Source organism: Engystomops pustulosus, chromosome 11, assembly GCF_040894005.1.
Source record: "Engystomops pustulosus chromosome 11, aEngPut4.maternal, whole genome shotgun sequence".
Taxonomy (NCBI): Eukaryota; Metazoa; Chordata; class Amphibia; order Anura; family Leptodactylidae; genus Engystomops; species Engystomops pustulosus.
The window spans coordinates 933,896-961,340 of record NC_092421.1 but is presented as its reverse complement, the minus strand read 5'-3'; the positions used below and the strand labels follow the sequence as shown (position 1 = coordinate 961,340).

The 27,445-nt window shown below is 48.1% G+C and overlaps 1 protein-coding gene across 5 annotated transcripts; it reads right to left on the bottom strand.

Annotated features, from left to right (window-relative positions):
• Nucleotides 1–562: 562 nt before the first annotated feature.
• LOC140106321 (syntaxin-3-like) lies at nt 563–26,771 on the bottom strand. 5 transcript variants are annotated; one of them, XM_072130715.1, is made up of 11 exons: nt 26,673–26,771; nt 26,479–26,578; nt 21,871–21,945; nt 21,413–21,480; nt 21,160–21,268; nt 16,356–16,429; nt 13,386–13,523; nt 13,016–13,126; nt 12,583–12,693; nt 1,064–1,142; nt 563–666 (listed from the first exon to the last, which is right to left on the bottom strand). In XM_072130715.1, exons 1-10 carry the CDS (start codon nt 26,691–26,693, stop codon nt 1,065–1,067), a joined length of 885 nt encoding a protein of 294 aa, XP_071986816.1. In that variant the 5' UTR covers nt 26,694–26,771; the 3' UTR covers nt 563–666; nt 1,064. The 5 variants fall into 5 exon arrangements, with proteins under 5 accessions (XP_071986816.1, XP_071986817.1, XP_071986818.1 ...); XM_072130716.1 differs by lacking the exon at nt 12,583–12,693 and adding an exon at nt 7,322–7,440 and having other exon boundaries at nt 1,064–5,702; XM_072130717.1 differs by lacking the exon at nt 13,016–13,126.
• Between the last annotated feature and the right edge of the window lie 674 nt (nt 26,772–27,445).

Genomic DNA, 27,445 nt, shown 5'->3' with positions numbered 1-27,445 from the left:
GCTCCAGAGTCCATTAACACATACGGAGCCTGGAGCCCCTCAGGCTCATTTGCATACAGTCCTTCATCCTGGTGGTAGATGCCCTTTAACCTTTAATAAAGATGATTTTTTTTTTTCACGTGTTCTTCACGTGATCCAGGCCAGAAGCCTCTTCCATGGTAGAGGGGACAAGTATTCCATAGTCATACAAGATAAGACCTTACTAACCAGCACAGTACCCCAGTTCCCAGTCGTTACCAGCCCCTAACTCCTCCCCTTCCCCCCTCCCCCCACCAGAAGCCCCCGGGTATAGTGTGCAGCCTGCATGCAGGGAAAGAAGGAATGACAAAGGTTTAGGAATAAGTGGTGCACATATTCTCCCTGCTGCTTTGTAGCAGGTGACTGCGCCCCTGATGTTGCCCTCTCATCTTGCTGCAGGTGGCGCCGCCTGAGGCAAAAGTCTCGACGCTCCTCCTGGCTGGTGCAGCCCTGCTGGGATTGTGGGAATACTTTATCAGAGTCGTAGAATGTGTCTTGTATAGAAGTCACAGTATTTGTACAGACTGAAAACACAACAGGCCGACACTTTAGCAAATTCTTTAATAATCAGTTTGCAGTGCGGCCTCTCTACAGCCATTATCTTCTTCTTTATCTTGGTTACAAGTTCCTCGGGCCTGTGTTCCACATCTTAAGTCAAGTAGAAATAAAACAAATTTGGCAAATGATATCTCTCGCCTTCTTTAAGTATTTTGTGGTTCAATCGTACATTTCTTTCCTCTATTCACCTCCAAAGCTGCAGTCGAGACGTCGCTGAGCAGCTGACACGTCACCTCTGCTTCTTACCAGCTCATTGTGTAAAGTGACGTGGTCATTAGCAATGTACACCGACCTCTGAAAGGTTTGTGAACGCAGCTTTGGATGTGACTAGAGAGTCCCCCCCCCCCCCCTAATATTATATATGTAAATAACAAATGTAACATAATCGGCAATAAACATTCTAATGCCACGTAACAATCATCAATAACTTAATATATACACAGACAGTTCATTGGCTAAGACGTGGCTCCGCCCCTGGCGTCCTCACCTCAGGCGAAGATTCCTCCGATTGTGGAAGCTGTGATGATGATGAGGATCACACAACAAATCATGATCATTATCTTCTTCTGCGGCATGAAAAACGTCAGAGAAAGGGAAGCTCAGAGCAAAGCGACAAACGTGGCGCAACATTTCCACTCGTCCACTTTCTGCTCGTTCTTCCTGCTGTAGTGTGAACACGCTCAAGCAGGAGGATTGTCATCAGGGGAATACTAGAATGGCTATAGTGGATAAGCTGTAAACATGGAAGAATCTGGACTATGCCATTAAAGGGGTTGTCTGCTTTCACCTCCGGGGCCAGTGGGGTCAAACCACGACAAGTAAGATATATATCTAGAGACTACATCCAAAGAATCCATCCTTATCCATGAGGATGAAGAAAATACCGAAGACAGACATCCCCTTTCCGGAAGACAAAGACTTAAAGGGGTTGGCCACTCTTTTACATGGGTCTTTATTGCCTTAATAATAATTCCTGAATGATTAAGTGATTCAGCAGTCCTGCTACTTACTTTAGTGCTGTCTGCAAACTCTCTGTGGATCTTTGTTTAGATGTCTGAGCTCTGATGAATAGGAGGAGCTGCAGCAGGAGATTTTGGCTCATCCCACTCCCTCCCCCTCTCCCTGTATCTGTCAGTGAGACGGACTGTGAGAAAAAGAGGGGCAGTGGGAGACGCTATTGGGATGGACTAAAGGAGTGAGATACAGGAAGCTGTGTGTATGCCGAGAGCAAAGACATGTCTAATGGAAGAGAGTTAGTAAACAGTGGCCAACCCCTTTAAGGATACTACAGCATGCATAGACGAGGGCTGTCTTATGTCGCTCAGATACAGCGCCACCGGCTGCATTGTCTGGTATTGCAGCTCATTCCACTGACTAGAACTGAGCTGTAATACCGGGCACGGCCTGTAGACGGGAGTGGCGCTCTTTCTGGAAATAAGAGAACCCTCTCTATATCATGTTGTACAAGCCCTATAGGCCACACACAAGGGATTACTGAAGCGGGAAAAGTGGTGGAGGGGTGTTCCTTCATTTAGTACAGGGTTTTATATTTTACAGTATATACAAATATATGTACAAAACCAGCGCCGAGGAGCCCGAGCTCCAGGACCAATAAAGTTATACGACCTTTGTATATTACAGTCTGTGGAAAGACGATGGGGCCTATCTCTGCCCACGTGGTGCTGATCTATGATTGCCCGTATCCCCAGAGTAACGAGTAATTATCACCGCGGCAACAAATATGATGCCATTAGTGCTGTAATAGTACTAAGAGGACGTCACGCTCGGGTTCGCATGAACCTACATATTACTTCACAGTTCCTACAGTCTGTGGGTGCCCCTCCCTCATGACTCCGCAGGGTGCTCAGAGAGGATCGGGAGTTATGCCGGTCCTGTGTACCCGATACTGCACGTCCTGCATGATGTAACAGATTAGGAATGTAACCACAAAAACCCCAAATACAGGTCAAACTGGTCCGAAAAGCACAAAACATTCCTCCAGATCACTAACGTGACACAATAATAAGCACAAAGTCTACAGAGACCGTCCTGTGGTGACCCGAAAACTCCACAACCCCAAAGATGCCGGGAGCGTTCCCAGGTCAGAAGCGCTGGGAGTGCCGGAAAGAAACAACCACGTGACCTCCGAGACCAAACCCACATCTCACCGCAATAACAGGAAAAAGACGCAAATACAATTGGCTTAAAGGAAACCTACCACCTCGGATCTACCTACCACCACAGAGACCACCACGGATCTACCTACCACCACAGAGACCACCACGGATCTACCTACCACCACAGAGACCACCTCGGATCTACCTACCACCACAGAGATCCTACCACCACGGATCTACCTACCACCACAGAGACCACCACGGATCTACCTACCACCACGGAGATCCTACCACCACGGAGGCTACACGGTGCGGCTCCTCCACGCCCCAGTAGCCTCTTTGATCCTCCTACCAGATATGTTCAGCTGCAGCTACAGGGAGCTCTGTGCACTTGTTCACGAAACAGACTGTGTTCTGTGCATGCGCAGTAGCTCTGGCGATGAGATGAGATTGTGCAGACGCCGGCCTGTGTTCTGTGCATGCGCAGAGCTCCGGCTTTGAAGATGAGATTGTGCAGCCACCGGCCTGTGTTCTGTGCATGCGCAGAGCTCCGGCTATGAAGATGAGATTGTGCAGACGCCGGCCTGTGTTCTGTGCATGCGCAGAGCTCCGGCGATGAGATGAGATTGTGCAGCCACCGGCCTGTGTTCTGTGCATGCGCAGAGCTCCGGCTATGAAGATGAGATTGTGCAGACGCCGGCCTGTGTTCTGTGCATGCGCAGAGCTCCGGCTATGAAGATGAGATTGTGCAGACGCCGGCCTGTGTTCTGTGCATGCGCAGAGCTCCGGTTTCGCAGATGAGTGCACAGAGCTCCTCGTAGCTGCACACTGAAGCCATCTGCTAGGAGGATCAAAGAGGCTACTGGGGAGTAGCTGCGCCATTTATCCCCAGCTCCGCCCCCTCCACGCCCCAGGAGCCCTAAAAAGGTCTATCCTTACATACAGTAGATGCACCTACCACCGGATCTACCTTAATAGGAAAATCCATTGAGGTAGGTTATCTTTAATCGATCCCAATAACTATAATTGCAAGGGTTAAAGGAATTGTACCAACTTTGATTGGTATCCACTAAGAACAGGATAGACCAGTGGTGGCGAACCTATGGCACGGGTGTCAGAGGCAGCACTCAGAGCCCTTTCTGTGGGCACCCAGGCCATCGCCCAGCACCAGACAGGACTCAAAGAACCTTCCTTCAGTTCCAAGCAACTGTGAAGCAAAGATGCTGCCTCCAGTCATATTTTAAAGTGACTTACTCGGCAACTTAGGAGGAGGCAGATTATGTAGACAGGGCCTAATTATCTCTGGAGGACCTCCTGCTGCCCCTCGATTCTCTGTGTACAGAGGGACACTGGGAAGAAGCTACAATGGTGCAGATTTTCCCTCCTTCTTTCTACTGTGTTTGTGTCCTCAGGAGGCCGGGAAGATTGAACGTTGTTGAAAAACAGGGAGCAATAAGTTACTGCTTTAATTTTTGGTTGGCCCCTCGCAATAAATGAGGGTTTCAGGGTTGCAGTTTGGGCACTCGGCCTCTAAAAGGTTCCCCATCACTGGGATAGGAGATAACGATCTGAGTGCGGGGGATGTGACTAGATGATGGAGTATCCGGTGCACCACACCCTCTGCCCCTCATTCACTAATACCGGGGAGACATCAGAAGACCAAACTACTGGAAGGCCGAGCGACCTGCCCTCGTCACCCGGAGAGGCCACGTATAGAATCACTGCCAGTAATGAGCAAGTATAGAATCACTGCCAGTAACGAGCACGTATAGAATCACTGCCAGTAACGAGCACGTATAGAATCACTGCCAGTAACGAGCACGTATAGAATCACTGCCAGTAACGAGCACGTATAGAATCACCGCCAGTAACGAGCACGTATAGAATCACTGCCAGTAACGAGCACGTATAGAATCACTGCCAGTAACGAGCACGTATAGAATCACTGCCAGTAATGAGCACGTATAGAATCACTGCCAGTAACGAGCACGTATAGAATCACTGCCAGTAACGAGCACGTATAGAATCACTGCCAGTAACGAGCACGTATAGAATCACTGCCAGTAACGAGCACGTATAGAATCACTGCCAGTAACGAGCACGTATAGAATCACTGCCAGTAACGAGCACGTATAGAATCACTGCCAGTAACGAGCACGTATAGAATCACCGCCAGTAACGAGCACGTATAGAATCACTGCCAGTAATGAGCACGTATAGAATCACTGCCAGTAATGAGCACGTATAGAATCTCCAGCGTCAGACCATAAACCACCGGAGATCAGGCTAAATATTTTCTACCCTTATACTGTATTTATGATATCGTTATATAGTTGGACATCCACGACCAGGATGAAGGATTGTACACCCAGCACACTGACAGGATCCAATCTTTTTTTAGCTTCTAATGCCCTGTTTTTTCCGAAAAAGAAAGCCTTAAGAATTATGTTAATTGATCCCAGAGATCCTTAGGCTCATTTGCATAATTTTAAAGCCTTCTTTTCAGAAAAACAAGGGCATAGGAAGCTAAAAGAAGATTGGATCCTGCCAGAGGGGGCGCACATCAGTATGTCACTGTGCATGGTTTACAATCCTTCATCCTGGTGGTAGATTTCCTTTAATAAGCACCGAATAATATAAAGCAGTAATAAGAGTAACAAGACAGCGTATGAGACACATGGGAAGGGAGACGACACGAATCCCACAAATCTCCGCTGTCATTCGCTCTTGTTCCCTGTGGCAGGATTGCGCTTCATGATGCGTCAGGTTTTTAGGTTGTGCGGGTGAATTTTCGTTGACCTCTAGATCTTGTCTGGTTATGGCTGAAGCATCACATAGAGAATCCTGTAATATACAACATTCACAGCGTTTTTCTCTATCCGCCCCCGGTGTCCGTGTAGGATGGTTCTGCCGAGGTCCAGGGATCCGGGATGACGGGAAGAGGTGAACCTTGGAGCGGAGAAGGAGGATTTAGGGAGGATCGGGAAGGATGATGGATGGAGCGTTACACTAGGGATAAATAAGAAGCCGCATTACACAGGACGCCATTGTGCCGCTACAATACAACGTTCCCACCTCTATCCCTCCTCATACAAGACCCCAACACCTCAGTAACTATAGAGATTCCTAAACACGGATATAATAAAGGGGGGAAATCTACCCCAAAAACCAGGTCCTGCCCCGGATGACCCCGGCTGCCCCATATTGTGTAAGGAATCTTCTGGGAATGTAAAATTTAAGTCAGGTCCAAAGTTTGGGGGGGGGGGGCTGATACTGTACAATCCTAAGGATAGGACCTCCCTATCAGATTGGGGGGGGGGCTGATACTGTACAATCCTAAGGATAGGACCTCCCTATCAGATTGGGGGGGGGGGCTGATACTGTACAATCCTAAGGATAGGACCTCCCTATCAGATTGGGGGGGGGCTGATACTGTACAATCCTAAGGATGGGACCTCCCCATCAGATTGGGGGGACTGATACTGTACAATCCTAAGGATAGGACCTCCCCATCAGATTGGGGGGGCTGATACTGTACAATCCTAAGGATAGGACCTCCCCATCAGATTGGGGGGACTGATAGTGTACAATCCTAAGGATAGGACCTCCCTATCAGATTGGTGGGGGGGGCTGATAGTGTACAATCCTAAGGATAGGACCTCCCCATCAGATTGGGGGGACTGATAGTGTACAATCCTAAGGATAGGACCTCCCTATCAGAATGGCGGGGGGGGGCGGGGGGCTGATACTGTACAATCCTAAGGATGGGACCTCCCCATCAGATTGGGGGGACTGATACTGTACAATCCTAAGGATATGACCTCCCCATCAGATTGGGGGGGCTGATACTGTACAATCCTAAGGATAGGACCTCCCCATCAGATTGGCGGGGGGGCTGATACTGTACAATCCTAAGGATAGGACCTCCCCATCAGATTGGGGGGGGGGCTGATACTGTACAATCCTAAGGATAGGACCTCCCTATCAGATTGGGGGGGGGGCTGATACTGTACAATCCTAAGGATAGGACCTCCCCATCAGATTGGGGGGACTGATACTGTACAATCCTAAGGATAGGACCTCCCTATCAGATTGGTGGGGGGGCTGATAGTGTACAATCCTAAGGATAGGACCTCCCCATCAGATTGGGGGGGCTGATACTGTACAATCCTAAGGATAGGACCTCCCCATCAGATTGGGGGGACTTATACTGTACAATTCTAAGGGTAGGACCTCCCTATCAGATTGGGGGGGACTGATACTGTACAATCCTAAGGATAGGACCTCCCTACAAACTTCCTGAAAAAACCCTGTAGTGGGCCCTGAAGGAGAACTCGTAATGAGAGGGAATAGCTAATCTCTGGAGGAACCCTGCAGTATTTTTGGCATGGGCCACGTCAGATTGACCTTAGCAACGACTGGGAAGTGCCATTTTTGGTGTTTCTTTCATACGGTGACAATGTGGTGGTGACGTTCATTATTTCCTGAATTCTAACCTGTTCTGTGACTTCATGTTGTCATCTCCTCTACACCATCTTCTCTATTCCCCCCATGTAATAGCTCTGAATTATAAAGTTACGTTCTTCATTCTCACGTGACATCCCAACTTCTGAAAAGTCTCTACTTACAGTTCTGTTTGGCGAACATCACGGCGGGAGCCTCACTTCTTCAGTCCCAACGATAAGCCGATGATGAGGCCTATCACCGCTAGCAGAACAATTACCACCGCAATAATTATGATCATTTTCTGGAAGGAGGCAACATCAAGGAGAGGATGAGCACGTGGTCACCAAAATATAACCTACAGTCTATGAGCGCCGGCTATGGTCATATCATACCACGGACCAACAGCCCAAACATCAAGGAGAGGATGAGCACGTGGTCACCAAAATATAACCTACAGTCTATGAGCGCCGGCTATGGTCATATCATACCAAGGACCAACAGCCCAAACATCAAGGAGAGGATGAGCACGTGGCCACCAAAATACAACCTACAGTCTAAGAGCGCCGGCTATGGTCATATCATACCAAGGACCAACAGCCCAAACATCAAGGAGAGGATGAGCACGTGGCCACCAAAATATAACCTACAGTCTATGAGCACCGGCTATGGTCATAACATGCCAACAGCCCAAACATCAAGGAGAGGATGAGCACGTGGCCACCAAAATATTACCTACAGTCTATGAGCACCGGCTATGGTTATATCATACCAAGGACCAACAGCCCAAACATCAAGGAGAGGATGAGCACGTGGCCACCAAAATATAACCTACAGTCTATGAGCACCGGCTATGGTCATAACATGCCAACAGCCCAAACATCAAGGAGAGGATGAGCACGTGGCCACCAAGATACAACCTACAGTCTATGAGTGCCGGCTATGGTTATATCATACCAAGGACCAACAGCCCAAACATCAAGGAGAGGATGAGCACGTGGCCACCAAAATATAACCTACAGTCTATGAGCACCGGCTATGGTCATAACATGCCAACAGCCCAAACATCAAGGAGAGGATGAGAACGTGGCCACCAAAATATAACCTACAGTATATGAGCACCGGCTATGGTTATATCATACCAAGGACCAATAGCCCAAACATCAAGGAGAGGATGAGCACGTGGCCACCAAAATACAACCTACAGTCTATGAGCACCGGCTATGGTCATAACATGCCAACAGCCCAAACATCAAGGAGAGGATGAGAACGTGGCCACCAAAATATAACCTACAGTCTATGAGCACCGGCTATGGTCATATCATACCAACAGCCCAAACATCAAGGAGAGGATGAGAACGTGGCCACCAAAATATAACCTACAGTCTATGAGCACCGGCTATGGTTATATCATACCAAGGACCAACAGCCCAAACATCAAGGAGAGGATGAGCATGTGGCCACCAAAATATAACCTACAGTCTATGAGCGCCGGCTATGGTCATATCATACCAAGGACCAACAGCCCAGACATCAAGGAGAGGATGAGCACGTGGCCCCCAAAATATAACCTACAGTCTATGAGCGCCGGCTATGGTCATATCATACCAAGGACCAACAGCCCAAACATCAAGGAGAGGATGAGAACGTGGCCACCAAAATACAACATACAGTCTATGAGCACCGGCTATGGTCATATCATACCAAGGACCAACAGCCCAAACATCAAGGAGAGGATGAGCATGTGGCCCCCAAAATATAACCTACAGTCTATGAGCACCGGCTATGGTCATATCATACCAAGGACCAACAGCCCAAACATCAAGGAGAGGATGAGCACGTGGCCACCAAAATATTACCTACAGTCTCATGAGCGCCGGCTATGGTCATATCATACCAAGGACCAATAGCCCAAACATCAAGGAGAGGATGAGCACATGGCCCCCAAAATATAACCTACAGTCTATGAGCGCCGGCTATGGTCATATCATACCAAGGACCAACAGCCCAAACATCAAGGAGAGGATGAGCACGTGGCCACCAAAATATAACCTACAGTCTATGAGCGCCGGCTATGGTCATATCATACCAAGGACCAACAGCCCAAACATCAAGGAGAGGATGAGCACGTGGCCCCCAAAATTTAACCTACAGTCTATGAGCGCCGGCTATGGTCATACCAAGGACCAATAGCCCAAACATCAAGGAGAGGATGAGCATGTGGCCCCCAAAATATAACCTACAGTCTATGAGCACCGGCTATGGTTATATCATACCAAGGACCAACAGCCCAAACATCAAGGAGAGGATGAGCACGTGGCCACCAAAATACAACCTACAGTCTATGAGCACCGGCTATGGTCATATCATACCAACAGCCCAAACATCAAGGAGAGGATGAGCACGTGGCCACCAAAATATAACCTACAGTCTATGAGCACCGGCTATGGTTATATCATACCAAGGACCAACAGCCCAAACATCAAGGAGAGGATGAGCACGTGGCCACCAAAATATTACCTACAGTCTATGAGCGCCGGCTATGGTCATATCATACCAAGGACCAACAGCCCAAACATCAAGGAGAGGATGAGCACGTGGTCACCAAAATATAACCTACAGTCTATGAGCACCGGCTATGGTTATATCATACCAAGGACCAACAGCCCAAACATCAAGGAGAGGATGAGCACGTGGCCACCAAAATATAACCTACAGTCTATGAGCACCGGCTATGGTTATATCATACCAAGGACCAACAGCCCAAACATCAAGGAGAGGATGAGCACGTGGCCACCAAAATATAACTTACAGTCTATGAGCACCGGCTATGGTCATAACATGCCAACAGCCCAAACATCAAGGAGAGGATGAGCACGTGGCCACCAAAATACAACCTACAGTCTATGAGCGCCGGCTATGGTTATATCATACCAAGGACCAACAGCCCAAAAATCAAGGAGAGGATGAGCACGTGGTCACCAAAATATAACCTACAGTCTATGAGCACTGGCTATGGTCATATCATACCAACAGCCCAAACATCAAGGAGAGGATGAGAACATGGCCACCAAAATATAACCTACAGTCTATGAGCACCGGCTATGGTTATATCATACCAAGGACCAACAGCCCAAACATCAAGGAGAGGATGAGCATGTGGCCACCAAAATATAACCTGCAGTCTATGAGCGCCGGCTATGGTCATATCATACCAACAGCCCAAACATCAAGGAGAGGATGAGAACGTGGCCACCAAAATATAACCTACAGTCTATGAGCACCGGCTATGGTTATATCATACCAAGGACCAACAGCCCAAACATCAAGGAGAGGATGAGCACGTGGCCACCAAAATATAACCTACAGTCTATGAGCACCGGCTATGGTCATACCAAGGACCAACAGCCCAAACATCAAGGAGAGGATGAGCACGTGGCCACCAAAATATAACCTACAGTCTATGAGCGCCGGCTATGGTCATATCATACCAAGGACCAACAGCCCTAACATCAAGGAGAGGATGAGCACGTGGCCCCCAAAATTTAACCTACAGTCTATGAGCGCCGGCTATGGTCATATCATGCCAACAGCCCAAACATCAAGGAGAGGATGAGCATGTGGCCACCAAAATATAACCTACAGTCTATGAGCACCGGCTATGGTCATATCATACCAAGGACCAACAGCCCAATCATCAAGGAGAGGATGAGCATGTGGCCACCAAAATATAACCTACAGTCTATGAGCGCCGGCTATGGTCATATCATACCAACAGCCCAAACATCAAGGAGAGGATGAGAACGTGGCCACCAAAATATAACCTACAGTCTATGAGCACCGGCTATGGTTATATCATACCAAGGACCAACAGCCCAAACATCAAGGAGAGGATGAGCACGTGGCCACCAAAATATAACCTACAGTCTATGAGCACCGGCTATGGTCATATCATACCAAGGACCAACAGCCCAAACATCAAGGAGAGGATGAGCACGTGGCCACCAAAATATAACCTACAGTCTATGAGCGCCGGCTATGGTCATATCATACCAAGGACCAACAGCCCAAACATCAAGGAGAGGATGAGAACGTGGCCACCAAAATACAACATACAGTCTATGAGCACCGGCTATGGTCGTATCATACCAAGGACCAACAGCCCAAACATCAAGGAGAGGATGAGCATGGGGCCCCCAAAATATAACCTACAGTCTATGAGCACCGGCTATGGTCATATCATACCAAGGACCAACAGCCCAAACATCAAGGAGAGGATGAGCACGTGGCCACCAAAATATTACCTACAGTCTCATGAGCGCCGGCTATGGTCATATCATACCAAGGACCAATAGCCCAAACATCAAGGAGAGGATGAGCACGTGGCCCCCAAAATATAACCTACAGTCTATGAGCGCCGGCTATGGTCATATCATACCAAGGACCAACAGCCCAAACATCAAGGAGAGGATGAGCACGTGGCCCCCAAAATTTAACCTACAGTCTATGAGCGCCGGCTATGGTCATACCAAGGACCAACAGCCCAAACATCAAGGAGAGGATGAGCATGTGGCCCCCAAAATATAACCTACAGTCTATGAGCACCGGCTATGGTCATATCATACCAAGGACCAACAGCCCAAACATCAAGGAGAGGATGAGCACGTGGCCACCAAAATATTACCTACAGTCTCATGAGCGCCGGCTATGGTCATATCATACCAAGGACCAATAGCCCAAACATCAAGGAGAGGATGAGCACGTGGCCCCCAAAATATAACCTACAGTCTATGAGCGCCGGCTATGGTCATATCATACCAAGGACCAACAGCCCAAACATCAAGGAGAGGATGAGCACGTGGCCCCCAAAATTTAACCTACAGTCTATGAGCGCCGGCTATGGTCATACCAAGGACCAACAGCCCAAACATCAAGGAGAGGATGAGCATGTGGCCCCCAAAATATAAGCTACAGTCTATGAGCACCGGCTATGGTCACATCATACCAACAGCCCAAACATCAAGGAGAGGATGAGCACATGTGACATGTTTAGAAGGATGTCCACTACATTCTGATCTGGTCAGTTCCATTTACCCAAACTGAACCCTGAGGAGCTTACACAGAAAAAGAGCAGACAAAATGAAGGAGCGAGGAAAGGAGGAACAAGCACGGCTAAGGACTTCTCCATCTAAACCACAGAGCTGGGATTAGATAAGAGCAGACCCAACGTTCACATTTGAGTTTGGTGGCCAATCCGGCAAATTAACGCCCCTAGCAACTAAACATGGATATGACTGGCCGGAACCCATACCCCAAAAGTGAAAGTTGGGTCCACTCATGTCTAACTAGTATCTAACCCCAGACAGAAGGAGACCTACATGTTGTGTACTACTGACAAAACTACATGCTACGGGTGAGAAGGAGGTGGCTTCAGGGCGATTCTCACCCGCCGGGCCTCACTCTGGTATTTTACTGCTTTCTTTGTGTCAGCCACTGCTCGTTCCACAAAACCCACCGACTCATCCATGTTATTCTCTATGCGGTCTATAAGAGCTCCCTTTGTGAAGAAAAGAATGGGTAGCGAGAGAAGGATATTGGAGGAAAGAAGAAATGCAAAGAGCAGTAGAAGGAAAGAAGGCAATGAGTGCACATGGTGGACGAGCCTTGGGAAGGTCCTGGAGAGATGGGCATTGAGAAGGACAAGTACCAAGGCCGGTGCCATGTATAGACAATGAACGTGAGCTGCAGAAGAGAAAGTCATGTCCATACGCATTTCCGCAGGATAAGATAAGCCACAACCAAGATCCTGTCTTCTACATTGACACTAAGTGTACGGTGTGGTCGTGCATTGTGAGTTGTGTGGCTTCTCGTCTTCTCACCTTACGGGCTTTATTCTGATATTTCACAGCTTTTGTGGTCTCTACTCGAGCTTTCTCTACATGTTCCACTGCCTTCATGACATTGATTTCAATATTATCAGTCACTTCCCCCTGAAATGGACAAAAAGCATCAATAAAAGAAGTTGGTGAAATATAATCCAGGAGAGGGAGCAAAGCCGGAGATGTAGTTACCTGAGCTAGGATGGGCCTCAGTCTCCAAGCAAAGCATTAAAGATAGAAAACAGGACACAACTGAGACATCGAGCAGCTCATGTGACCCCAGAGCATAGAGAGGCCCAGTCTAATTCCCACCCATCTGCTCTGTCATGGTCTTGGTCCTCACAGTTCCCACCATAAACCATAAGGTTACCTGGTTCTCCACCAGCATGGCGATGTCCAAGAACATGTCGTGAAGCTCCTTCAGGCTGCTCTCCAGTCGTACAATATCACGATGCCGCGACTCAATCTCACTCAAAGCCTGACGGGATATTTGGGAGTCACAAAGTATCTGCGGAGTAACAGAAGTAAGAAGTGTGTGTGATTACATGGTCCATGCCAATCTCCCCCCGTGCAGCCTGGAGACCCCTCCAGAGATCAGACAGCTCCTACAACGATTAGGATTTTTCTTTGTCTCGTGCAGTGACGCCGCCTTCACTATCGAATTCAGAAACTCAATCCAACCGATCCGGGGAGAGGAGCCCCGCCAGCGATTGGTAAGGAGCTCCACATGTTCTGCATCATTTACTGATTGCAAGGATTTCATGTGTAATGGGGTCCAGCCGCTCCCAGTGCCAGTGGATTGTGTTTCTAAGACGCTGATAATGCCATGAAGTAAATACATGAGATCAACCTGGAAACTACCAGAAGGAAAAGAAGAACTTGGTGTAAAGTGTCTTTGCTCATCACATAGAGGCAGTGGTCTGCTATGGGGCCCATTGGTCTGCTATGGGGTGCAGCGGTCTGCTATGGGGCGCAGCGGTCTGCTATGGGGCCCAGCGGTCTGCTATGGGGCCCAGCGGTCTGCCATGGGGTGCAGCGGTCTGCTATGGGGTGCAGCGGTCTGCTATGGGGCGCAGCGGTCTGCTATGGGGTGCAGCGGTCTGCTATGGGGCGCAGCGGTCTGCTATGGGGCGCAGAGGTCTTCTATGGGGCACAGCGGTCTGCTATGGGGCGCAGCGGTCTGCTATGGGGCGCAGCGGTCTGCTATGGGGCGCAGAGGTCTTCTATGGGGCACAGCGGTCTGCTATGGGGCGCAGCGGTCTGCTATGGGGCGCAGCGGTCTGCTATGGGGCCCAGCGGTCTGCTATGGGGCGCAGCGGTCTGCTATGGGGCGCAGTGGTCTGCTATGGGGCCCAGCGGTCTGCTATGGGGTGCAGCGGTCTTCTATGGGGCGCAGTCTCTCCTTGTTATGCTCCTGCATTTAGGATACTTTACATTTTCCTTTGGCCACATAGTCAGAGAACCTGTGAAATGTAGGATGGACTTTGGTCCCTTCAGTGCTATGGGGTGCAGAGATCTGCTATGGGGCGCAGCGGTCTGCTATGGGGCGCAGGGGTCTGCTATGGGGCGCAGCGGTCTGCTATGGGGCACAGCGGTCTGCTATGGGGCACAGCGGTCTGCTATGGGGTACAGTGGTCTGCTATGGGGCCCAGCGGTCTGCTATGGGGCACAGCGGTCTGCTATGGGGCGCAGCGGTCTGCTATGGGGCGCAGCGGTCTGCTATGGGGCCCAGCGGTCTGCTATGGGGCGCAGCGGTCTGCTATGGGGCGCAGTGGTCTGCTATGGGGCCCAGCGGTCTGCTATGGGGTGCAGCGGTCTTCTATGGGGCGCAGTCTCTCCTTGTTATGCTCCTGCATTTAGGATACTTTACATTTTCCTTTGGCCACATAGTCAGAGAACCTGTGAAATGTAGGATGGACTTTGGTCCCTTCAGTGCTATGGGGTGCAGAGATCTGCTATGGGGCGCAGCGGTCTGCTATGGGGCGCAGGGGTCTGCTATGGGGCGCAGCGGTCTGCTATGGGGCACAGCGGTCTGCTATGGGGCACAGCGGTCTGCTATGGGGTACAGTGGTCTGCTATGGGGCCCAGCGGTCTGCTATGGGGTGCAGCGGTCTGCTATGCGGCGCAGTGGTCTTCTATGGGGCGCAGTCTCTCCTTGTTATGCTCCTGCATTTAGGATACTTTACATTTTCCTTTGACCACACAGTCAGAGAACCTGTGAAATGTAGGCTGGACTTTGGGCCCTTCAGTGCTATGGGGTGCAGAGATCTGCTATGGGGCGCAGCGGTCTGCTATGGGGCGCAGCGGTCTGCTATGGGGCGCAGCGGTCTGCTATGAGGCACAGAGGTATGCTATGGGGTGCAGTGGTCTGCTATGGGGGCCAGTGGTCTGCTATGGGGGCCAGTGGTCTGCTATGGGGCACAGCGGTCTGCTATGGGGTGCAGTGGTCTGCTATGGGGCGCAGTGGTCTTCTATGGGGTGCAGTCTCTCCTTGTTATACTCCTGCATTTAGGATACTTTACATTTTCCTTTGACCACAGAGAACCTGTGAAATGTAGGATGTACTTTGGGCCCTTCGGTGCTATGGGGCGCAGAGATCTGCTATGGGCCGCAGCAGTCTGCTATGGGACGCAGCGGTCTGCTATGGGGCACATCGGTCTTCTATGGGGCGCAGCGGTCTGCTATGGGGCGCAGCGGTCTGCTATGGGGTGCAGTGGTCTGCTATGGGGCGCAGCGGTCTGCTATGGGGCGCAGCGGTCTGCTATGGGGTGCAGTGGTCTGCTATGGGGCGCAGTGGTCTGCTATGGGACGCAGCGGTCTGCTATGGGGTGCAGCGGTCTGCTATGGGGCGCAGCGGTCTGCTATGGGGGCCAGTGGTCTGCTATGGGACGCAGCGGTCTGCTATGGGGGCCAGTGGTCTGCTATGGGGTGCAGCGGTCTGCTATGGGGCGCAGCGGTCTGCTATGGGGCGCAGCGGTCTGCTATGGGGTGCAGTGGTCTGCTATGGGGCGCAGTGGTCTGCTATGGGACGCAGCGGTCTGCTATGGGGTGCAGCGGTCTGCTATGGGGCGCAGTCTCTCCTTGTTATGCTCCTGCATTTAGGATACTTTACATCTTCCTTTGACCACACAGTCAGAGAACCTGTGAAATGTAGGATGGACTTTGGGCCCTTCAATGTCTTTTGGGCTTGTGGTTTGGAGATGACAGTGTCCATGTGTGAAGTCCCCTGCCCTACATGATTATTGTCAGGGGAACAGGCGATCAGACATGATAAAGCTCAACATGTCCCATCAATCAGAAGATTTGTGCATGGAGGTCGTCTTTAGCTTTAGTATCTTACCCCAGATGTGAAAATGTTGGGATTCCCACTCTCCAGCATTTCTTCCAGTTCTGCATCTGTTGTACTTTTTCCAGCTGGAAATAAAGACGTATCAGTCACCGAGTGTCACAGGAGATCCATGATACGGGTCTAGAGATGGAGGAGTCCGGTACCGGTCCAGATCCCCTAATGTTTATCACCCGCTCAGTCTACACTGAAGAATCATTTGGTCACCGCTACTGGGACTATAATCCGGAAGTGGAAAGAAGTAACTTTACTATAAACTGGTGACAGTGGAAGCACCAGATACATTACCAGGCACCAGGACACACCTGTCCACATAAGTACTGGGCGGGGGGGGGGGGCAGCTCATTGCCCCTGAGGACCCCCCCATACCCCCCTATTTCTCATTTACTCATTTTCATGCATCCAATTGTTGAGAATATTATGTAACTTCTTACCAGGACACTTTATAGCAGGTTCTTTATCACCAACATCTCGGATTTTGGCTTTTGTACAAAATATAAAGTATTAATACATTTGTATAAAGAGGACCTGTCACCCCCCCAAAAGACCCCCAGCAAATATGCCCCCCAAATCCTCTCCCCAGCCCCTTTGTATGTATGACAATATATATGTGTGTGACCCCAGCCTTTTCCTTATAATCCTATGGAGGGTGCGGTTATCCGGCTGCCATTAATAAGCTGTGACACCGCTCTCCGTGAGCCGCCGCTTCTTTAGCGATGACATTTTGTGGCTTCCCCTCCTTGTGCAGTGTCAGTGACTGCCTCCTGGACATCTGTCGAGTCAGCAGCGTCCCCCCCCCCCCCCCATGATTGTGTCGCCTACTGAACCAGACTGAGGGACCCTGAGGAAGCCTTTTCAGGTGTTTTGGGTTTATTATTCAAGTTTTCGGAGACACTGGGGCACATTTACTAACAAGAGTTTAACCCCTTAAGGACGGAGGGTTTTTCGGCTAATTTCTCGCTCTCCAACTTCAAAAATCCATAACTTTTTCATTTTTCCGTGTACAGACCTGTGTGAGGGCTTATTTTGTGCGTAACAAATTTTACTTTCCCGTAATGTTATTTATTTTAACATGCCGTGTACTGCGAAGCTGAAAAAAAATTCCAAATGTGGAAAAATTGAAAAAAAACCGCACGTGCGTCACGTTCTTGTGGGCTCAGTTTTTACGACTTTCACTCTTCGCTCCAAATAACACACCTACTTTATTCTTTGGTTCGGTGCGATCGCGGTGATACCAAATTTATATAGGTTTTATTGTGTTTTAATACATTTTCAAAAATTAAACGAATGTGTACAAAAAAGAAAAAAAATTTTTTGCCATCTTCTGACGCTAATAACTTTTTCATACTTTGGCGCACGGAAATGTGTGAGGGGTCATTTTTTGCGAAATGAGGCGACGTTTTCATTGCTACCATTTTGAGGTCTGTGCGACATTTTGATCATTTTTTATTTCATTTTTTATGTTATGTAAAAAGGTGTAAAAGTCGCATTTCGGACATTTGGGCGCCATTTCCCGCCTCGGAGGTCACCGCCGGCCGTAACCGTTTTTATATTTTGATAGATCGGGCATTTTGGGACGCGGCGATACCTAATATGTCTGTGATTTTTACTGTTTGTTATGTTTTATATCCGTTCTAGGGAAAGGGGGGTGATTTGAACTTTTAATATTTTATTAATTTTTTTTATTTTTTAAACTTTTTTTTTTCTTTTTTTTTTCACTATCTTTTAGACCATCTATGGTACATTAACCCTAGATGATCAGATCGCTCCTACCATATACTGCAATACTACAGTATTGCAATATATGGCATTTTTGCAGGTCATACATTACAATGAGCCACTGGCTCATTGTAACGAACCTGCATAAACCATGTAGCCTCGTGTCAAGAGAAGACCCGAGGCTACCATGGTAACCGATCGCCGCCCCCCGATGACGTTCGGGGGCGTGGCGATCGAAAAAAAGATGGCGGCGCCCGCGCGCCGCCGTCTTTTAAACGCCGCCCGCGACTTTGCGGGCGGCGTTTAGAGGGTTAATAGCCGCGATCGGTGCAAGCACCGACCGCGGTTATTAGCGGTGGGGGTTTTGTGCAGAATGCAAAAACCCCCACCTCTGTATGAAGAGGACTCAGCCCGTGAGCCCTCTTCATACATCCCTTATACCTCTGTGCCGTAGAGCTACGGCGCAGAGCGTTAAGGGGTTAAACTGCATGCAAATGTGCATTTTGCCTGCGGATAGTGCAGGGGGCGCCAGATTCTGAATTTCTGGCGTACGTCTTTCACAAATCTGGCGTCCCCTGCACAGCTCCGACAGATGGCACCAGGTTTTTTTATTTAATGCACCTTTAACATAGGGCGTGCAACACAATTCTGTCGGAATTTTCATGATAAATGTGGCGCACGGCCCGGCAGAACATCGGACGCCCCTTCAAGCCACGGCACAAAAGTGTCACGTGCCACACAAATGTTATGCAGACACTTCTTAGATACCTGTGCAAGCAGTTTACACTAGAAAGAACCTGCAGAAAACTGGCGCGTGGAGATTAGTAAATGTTTCTTTGGGGTTTTCCATAATCATCACATCAACATAAATGGAGGCTTGAAAAAGTTTCCATAAAATATAAGAGCTTCACTTTTTGAATGAGTTACTGATAAAATAATTTCTGCGGATATTTTCATTTATTGAGAAGCCCTTGTACATACGCAGCAGAATATACGCAGCAGAATATACGCAGCAGAATATACGCAGCAGAATATACGCAGCAGAATATACGCAGCAGATTATACGCAGCAGAATATACGCAGCAGAATATACGCAGCAGAATATACGCAGCAGAATATACGCAGCAGAATATACGCAGCAGAATATACGCAGCAGAATATACGCAGCAGAATATACGCAGCAGATTATACGCAGCAGATTATACGCAGCAGAATATACGCAGCAGATTATACGCAGCAGAATATACGCAGCAGAATATACGCAGCAGATTATACGCAGCAGAATATACTCAGCAGATTATACGCAGCAGAATATACGCAGCAGATTATACGCAGCAGATTATACGCAGCAGAATATACTCAGCAGATTATACGCAGCAGAATATACGTAGCAGATTATACGCAGCAGAATATACGCAGCAGATTATACGCAGCAGAATATACGCAGCAGAATATACGCAGCAGAATATACGTAGCAGATTATACGCAGCAGATTATACGCAGCAGATTATACGCAGCAGAATATACGCAGCAGATTATACGCAGCAGAATATACGCAGCAGAATATACGCAGCAGTATATACGCAGCAGATTATACGCAGCAGAATATACGCAGCATATTATACGCAGCATAATATACGCAGCAGATTATACGCAGCAGATTATACGCAGCAGATGATACGCAGCAGAATATACGCAGCAGAATATACGCAGCAGAATATACGTAGCAGATTATACGCAGCAGAATATACGTAGCAGATTATACGCAGCAGATTATACGCAGCAGATTATACGCAGCAGAATATACGCAGCAGAATATACGCAGCAGAATATACGCAGCAGTATATACGCAGCAGATTATACGCAGCAGAATATACGCAGCATATTATACGCAGCAGATTATACGCAGCAGATTATATGCAGCAGATTATACGCAGCAGAATATACGCAGCAGAATATACGCAGCAGAATATACGCAGCATATTATATGCAGCAGAATATACGCAGCAGAATATACGCAGCAGATTATACGCAGCAGAATATACGCAGCAGAATATACGCAGCATATTATATGCAGCAGAATATACGCAGCAGAATATACGCAGCAGATTATACGCAGCAGAATATACGCAGCAGATTATACGCAGCAGATTATACGCAGCAGATGATACGCAGCAGAATATACGCAGCAGAATATACGCAGCAGAATATACGTAGCAGATTATACGCAGCAGAATATACGCAGCAGAATATACGCAGCAGAATATACGTAGCAGATTATACGCAGCAGATGATACGCAGCAGAATATACGCAGCAGAATATACGCAGCAGAATATACGTAGCAGATTATACGCAGCAGAATATACGCAGCAGAATATACGCAGCAGAATATACGTAGCAGATTATACGCAGCAGATTATACGCAGCAGATTATACGCAGCAGAATATACGCAGCAGATTATACGCAGCAGAATATACGCAGCAGAATATACGCAGCAGTATATACGCAGCAGATTATACGCAGCAGAATATACGCAATTATACACAGCAGATTATACGCAGCAGAATATACGCAGCAGATTATACGCAGCAGATTATACACAGCAGTATATACGCAGCAGAATATACGCAATTATACACAGCAGATTATACACAGCAGATTATACGCAGCAGAATATACGCAGCAGAATATACGCAGCAGAATATACGCAGCAGATTATACGCAGCAGAATATACGCAGCAGAATATACGCAGCAGATTATATGCAGCAGAATATACGCAGCAGAATATACGCAGCAGATTATACGCAGCAGATTATACGCAGCAGAATATACGCAGCAGATTATACGCAGCAGATTATACGCAGCAGAATATACTCAGCAGAATATACGCAGCAGAATATACTCAGCAGAATATACGCAGCAGATTATACACAGCAGATTATACGCAGCAGATTATACACAGCAGAATATACGCAGCAGATTATACGCAGCAGATTATACGCAGCAGAATATACGCAGCAGATTATACGCAGCAGAGGGAATTAGAAGATGTTACTATTACACGGGAGTGACTTACTGATTTCCAGCTGCCTCTGGATCCGCCATTTGCTCCGCTCTCTGAAATCCACCTGCGCTTCATTGTATTTTGTCATGACGTCCACAAATTTCCGGGAGAGAACAGAATGCTGTAGGGAAAACAAAAAGTCTATATAACGGCCTCACACATTGTCACCAAAGGCGTGCATCCGTCTGACCCAATAAAAGAGAATTTGCGATGGATTTACACGTTATGTGGTTAAAATACACAATCGAGATTCTCCGTGGATTACCTGAGATTTCCGGATTCGGAGATCGGCAGAAGACTGTATGTTGTCCTGCTCTATGGACTGTTCCATGGCTACAAGGGGAAAGGAAGAGCTGGGATTAGGTCCTATAAAGGCAGATAATGGGGCTTATTTACTAAGGGTCATGGATCGCACTTTCGTCGGACTTTGCTCCGTTTTCAGGATTTGCGCGGCTGTGACAGGTATATAACGGTTCTGCGCTGGGATAGTGTCGCATACGATCAGATTTTGTGCTGCTTCCATGTGACACAATTTAGGGGGCGGCCGTCTGACGACCCAACTGATTAAGACCGAGCGCATTATTTAACTTTGAAATTGTGTCGCATCCAATGCGCCCGCGGACGTGTAAGTACATGTGTCCCATAGTGTCCAGGATTCTTGGTGGTCCTCCATGTTCTCTCATTGTCACGTAGTTTACGATGATTTCTGACCCAAGTACTTACACTTTAGACGCGACCGGACGTTGTTTGCAGCTTTCTTGATCTCTAACGATAAGTTTTCCAGTTCATCCGTAGTTTCTTCAAAAGGAAAGAAAAGAAACAAGAAAGAAGTCAGTCTAATAAAATGGCAGAATATGCGCCGCGCCATTTCCCTCTTCTTTAGTTGTGGGGTCTCCAGAGATCAATGGGGCTCATTTACTAAGGGTCCAAATCACGCAATTCCGACGGGTATCCCGACGATTTCCGATTTGCGACGAATTTCAACAGGATTTTGGCGCACGCAATCGGATTTCGGCATCGGGTTGCATGCAGCGGAAATTGGGGGCCGTGGCCGTTGGAAAACCCAACGGATTGTGAAGAGCCGCGGTATTTTAAAAAAAAAAGTGTCGCCTGACACGCACTTACCTGCACCAAGAAATAGAAGGTGAACTCCGGCGCAGCAGCGACACCTAGTGGATATCGGTGCACGGAACTTAATGAATCCCGGCCGGACCCGAATCAGCATCGGAGAACCCGCCGCTGGATTGCCAGGTAAGTCAATCTGCCCCATTGTGTCCGGTTTGCAGAAAAGAAGCCTGAAACGTGGCCTCTGTCTCCATGAGGACCGGACCATGCACTTTGGATGACGCTTCTTCAGGAGAGCCGGACGTTCTTTAGATGTGATTTTGACGTATTCCATCCTTTGTTTAGGCAATAAGTCATTACGGTAAAAGTCTTGTCCCATTGTGCGCCCTCACCCTAGTTATATACACACATAAGTCCCTGGTAATGCGGCGTACGCCTGATGGGTTACGGAGGGTGCACCTGGACTGGAGGAGGAGGTTGGAGGCGGAAGTTAGTTTAGGGGAGGAGGTTTGTTCCGGAGCACTTTCCTCCTCCCCTCTCTCTCTTGACTGCGGCACTCGTTAGAAGCAGTCCCTCCCTCCCTCCCTAATTTATTGTATGATTTACTGTTTTGGATATTCTGTGTTTTATAGTCCTGAAGTCACAGCTGGTGGAAAAATGGAGATGTGAGATTGCTGCTTTGCTCGTCTGGCCGACTTGCCATCTGGGAGTCCAGAAGGGCATAGTGCAGTCCTGAGCCGTTGTGCCTTCGGATGGAGATTTTCACTTACCGACTGTTGATAATTATGTTTTGGAAAATTGTTAAATTAATATTTTGTTAATAATTCTGTGACCGGTTTTCCCACCACCCAACATGAGCCTCGGTCTGTAATGTTATTTGAGTTTCAAATAAGGTTGTTACGTGGCTGACAGAGAAGGTTCCGGGTAGACCATAGCTATGAGGTCTAGTCCAGACACAAGACACAGGTTGTTCCACAATGTAAACTGCTGAATAGAGATTGCTCTAGAAATATAATTGTTCTTTGCCATAATAGAGATAAAGTGTTGTATAGAGGTTTGGAAAATGTAAATCTAAACGAGTACTAGCCGGTCAGCGTACGAGGGTCTCCCCTCCCCCGTCTATGCCAGGTCCAAACAGGCACAAGCTACAGGCAGTGTGCAGGAGCGGACAGGAACCCCCCCGTGCCGGCCCACTGCACGATCCTGCACCACCCCCTCCCTACCCAACCGGAGAAGAGGGCGGAGAAGTTGCAATTCCTTGGCTCTGCGTCGGCTGAATCCCAGTTTTTATGCTGGTTTTCGAGCCTACAAGATGTGATAACCCCTCACACAGCGTATAATACACTGCACTATATCAGTAAGGAAATGTAGTGTAAAAAGGTTTTAAAAAATAATATAAAATATTAAAGTTATAAATATTTTTCAATAAATTGCTGCGTTTTGGTTTAACGCTCCAAAAAAAGTAAAAGTACATTTACCCCTGAACCGGGGGGGTAAATCATGTGGGCACAAGCCATTTGCCCTTTATACAAGAGAACGAGATCAAAATTCCCATGAACTGGTTTCAGAACCAAGAACTGCTCCAGAACTCTGTCCCTCCTCCTGAATTCCTATTGGAGAAGTGGGTCCCACGGGTTCTGTGCTGAGGGTCTGGGAGAGGAATTCCTCCTCTATGTGTCCCTCATCATTAGAGGCGCCGGGGGCTAAAGGTTTGGTATCTTTATACCCAGTGCCCCCTCAGTCCTGGACCTTCATGTCCTGTATTAAGGACATAAGGAAAATGCGATGTCTTACTGCTTAACCACTTATACCCCAAATTGGTATCATCACATTACACACTCTGTACCCTCACATTACACACTCTGTACCATCACATTACACACTCTGTACCATCACATTACACACTCTGTACCGTCACACACTCTGTACCATCACATTACACACTCTGTGCCATCACATTACACACTCTGTACCATCACATTACACACTCTGTACCGTCACATTACACACTCTGTACCATCACACTACACCCTCTGTACCATCACATTACACACTCTGTACCATCACATTACACACTCTGTACCATCACATTACACACTCTGTACCATCACATTACACACTCTGTACCGTCACATTACACACTCTGTACCATCACATTACACACTCTGTACCATCACATTACACACTCTGTGCCATCACATTACACACTCTGTACCATCACATTACACACTCTGTACCATCACATTACACACTCTGTACCATCACATTACACACTCTGTACCATCACATTACACACTCTGTACCATCACATTACACACTCTGTGCCATCACATTACACACTCTGTACCATCACATTACACACTCTGTACCATCACATTACACACTCTGTACCATCACATTACACACTCTGTACCATCACATTACACACTCTGTACCATCACATTACACACTCTGTACCGTCACACACTCTGTACCATCACATTACACACTCTGTGCCATCACATTACACACTCTGTACCATCACATTACACACTCTGTACCGTCACATTACACACTCTGTACCATCACATTACACACTCTGTACCATCACATTACACACTCTGTGCCATCACATTACACACTCTGTACCATCACATTACACACTCTGTACCATCACATTACACACTCTGTACCATCACATTACACACTCTGTACCATCACATTACACACTCTGTGCCATCACATTACACACTCTGTACCATCACATTACACACTCTGTACCGTCACATTACACACTCTGTACCATCACACTACACCCTCTGTACCATCACATTACACACTCTGTACCATCACATTACACACTCTGTACCATCACATTACACACTCTGTACCATCACATTACACACTCTGTACCGTCACATTACACACTCTGTACCATCACATTACACACTCTGTACCATCACATTACACACTCTGTGCCATCACATTACACACTCTGTACCATCACATTACACACTCTGTACCATCACATTACACACTCTGTACCATCACATTACACACTCTGTACCATCACATTACACACTCTGTACCATCACATTACACACTCTGTGCCATCACATTACACACTCTGTACCATCACATTACACACTCTGTACCATCACATTACACACTCTGTACCATCACATTACACACTCTGTACCATCACATTACACACTCTGTACCATCACATTACACACTCTGTACCGTCACACACTCTGTACCATCACATTACACACTCTGTGCCATCACATTACACACTCTGTACCATCACATTACACACTCTGTACCGTCACATTACACACTCTGTACCATCACATTACACACTCTGTACCATCACATTACACACTCTGTGCCATCACATTACACACTCTGTACCATCACATTACACACTCTGTACCATCACATTACACACTCTGTACCATCACATTACACACTCTGTACCATCACATTACACACTCTGTACCATCACATTACACACTCTGTACCATCACATTACACACTCTGTACCATCACATTACACACTCTGTACCATCACATTACACACTCTGTGCCATCACATTACACACTCTGTGCCATCACATTACACACTCTGTACCATCACATTACACACTCTGTACCGTCACATTACACACTCTGTACCATCACATTACACACTCTGTACCATCACATTACACACTCTGTACCGTCACATTACACACTCTGTACCATCACATTACACACTCTGTACCATCACACTACACCCTCTGTACCCTCACATTACACACTCTGTACCATCACACTACACCCTCTGTACCATCACATTACACACTCTGTACCATCACATTACACACTCTGTACCGTCACATTACACACTCTGTACCATCACATTACACACTCTGTACCATCACACTACACCCTCTGTACCCTCACATTACACACTCTGTACCCTCACATTACACACTCTGTACCATCACATTACACACTCTGTACCATCACATTACACACTCTGTACCATCACATTACACACTCTGTACCATCACATTACACACTCTGTACCATCACATTACACACTCTGTACCATCACACTACACCCTCTGTACCCTCACATTACACACTCTGTACCATCACACTACACCCTCTGTACCATCACATTACACACTCTGTACCATCACATTACACACTCTGTACCATCACATTACACACTCTGTACCATCACATTACACACTCTGTACCATCACATTACACACTCTGTACCGTCACATTACACACTCTGTTCCGGTAGTGGCGCCGACAGGATCACGCTGTGTAGTCTCTTTGTCTCGTTGACACTCTCTGAGATCTTCTCGATGTTCTGCCGGATCTCCTCAATCTGTAAATCAACAGAAAGGCGGTGAAGAACATGGGGGGCTCTGGGTGGTGGGGGGGTAGATTTATGGCTCCCACGACACATCTACACGTCTCACCTGCGCAAAGAAGTCGTCCATGAAGGCCGCATTGTCAATGGAGATGTCAACTTCTTCTGTGTCATCTGTGTCCTGAGTCTACAAGGAGAAAGTAGAGTATTAGGCTGAAGGAAAGCGAAAGTATCACACAGACTCCAACATAAAGTGTGTGCAGAAAGTATTCACACATTTATCCCCCCCCGGTGATGAGTATCCGGCCCCATCCCCCGGTGATGAGTATCCGGCCCCATCCCCCAGTGATGAGTATCCGCCCCCCGGTGATGAGTATCCGGCCCCCGATGATGGGTATCCGGCCCCCTCCCCCGGTGATGAGTATCCGCCCCCCGGTGATGAGTATTCGGCCCCCGGTGATGAGTATTCGGCCCCCGGTGATGAGTATCCGGCCCCATCCCCCAGTGATGAGTATCTGGCCCCCGGTGATGAGTATCCGGCCCCCGATGATGGGTATCCGGCCCCCTCCCCCAGTGATGAGTATCCGGCCCCCGGTGATGAGTATTCGGCCCCCGATGATGGGTATCCGGCCCCCTCCCCCGGTGATGAGTATCCGCCCCCCGGTGATGAGTATTCGGCCCCCGGTGATGAGTATCCGGCCCCCTCCCCCGGTGATGAGTATCTGCCCCCCGGTGATGAGTATTCGGCCCCCGGTGAGGAGTATTCGGCCCTCGGTGATGAGTATTCGGCCCCCTCACCCGGTGATGAGTATTCGGCCCCCTCCCCCGGTGAGGAGTATTCGGACCCCGGTGAGGAGTATTTGCCCCCCCGGTGAGGAGTAT

Bases quoted from the DNA above. Each gene is read 5' to 3' on its own strand.
- LOC140106321 (XM_072130715.1), bottom strand. From the start codon at position 26,693: ATGGACGACTTCTTTGCGCAG. The intron at 13,524-16,355 runs GTAAGATACTAA...GTTACTCCGCAG, and splicing joins CCAACATTTTCACATCTGGG to ATACTTTGTGACTCCCAAAT. The intron at 13,127-13,385 runs GTAACCTTATGG...TGTCCATTTCAG, and splicing joins CCATGCTGGTGGAGAACCAG to GGGGAAGTGACTGATAATAT.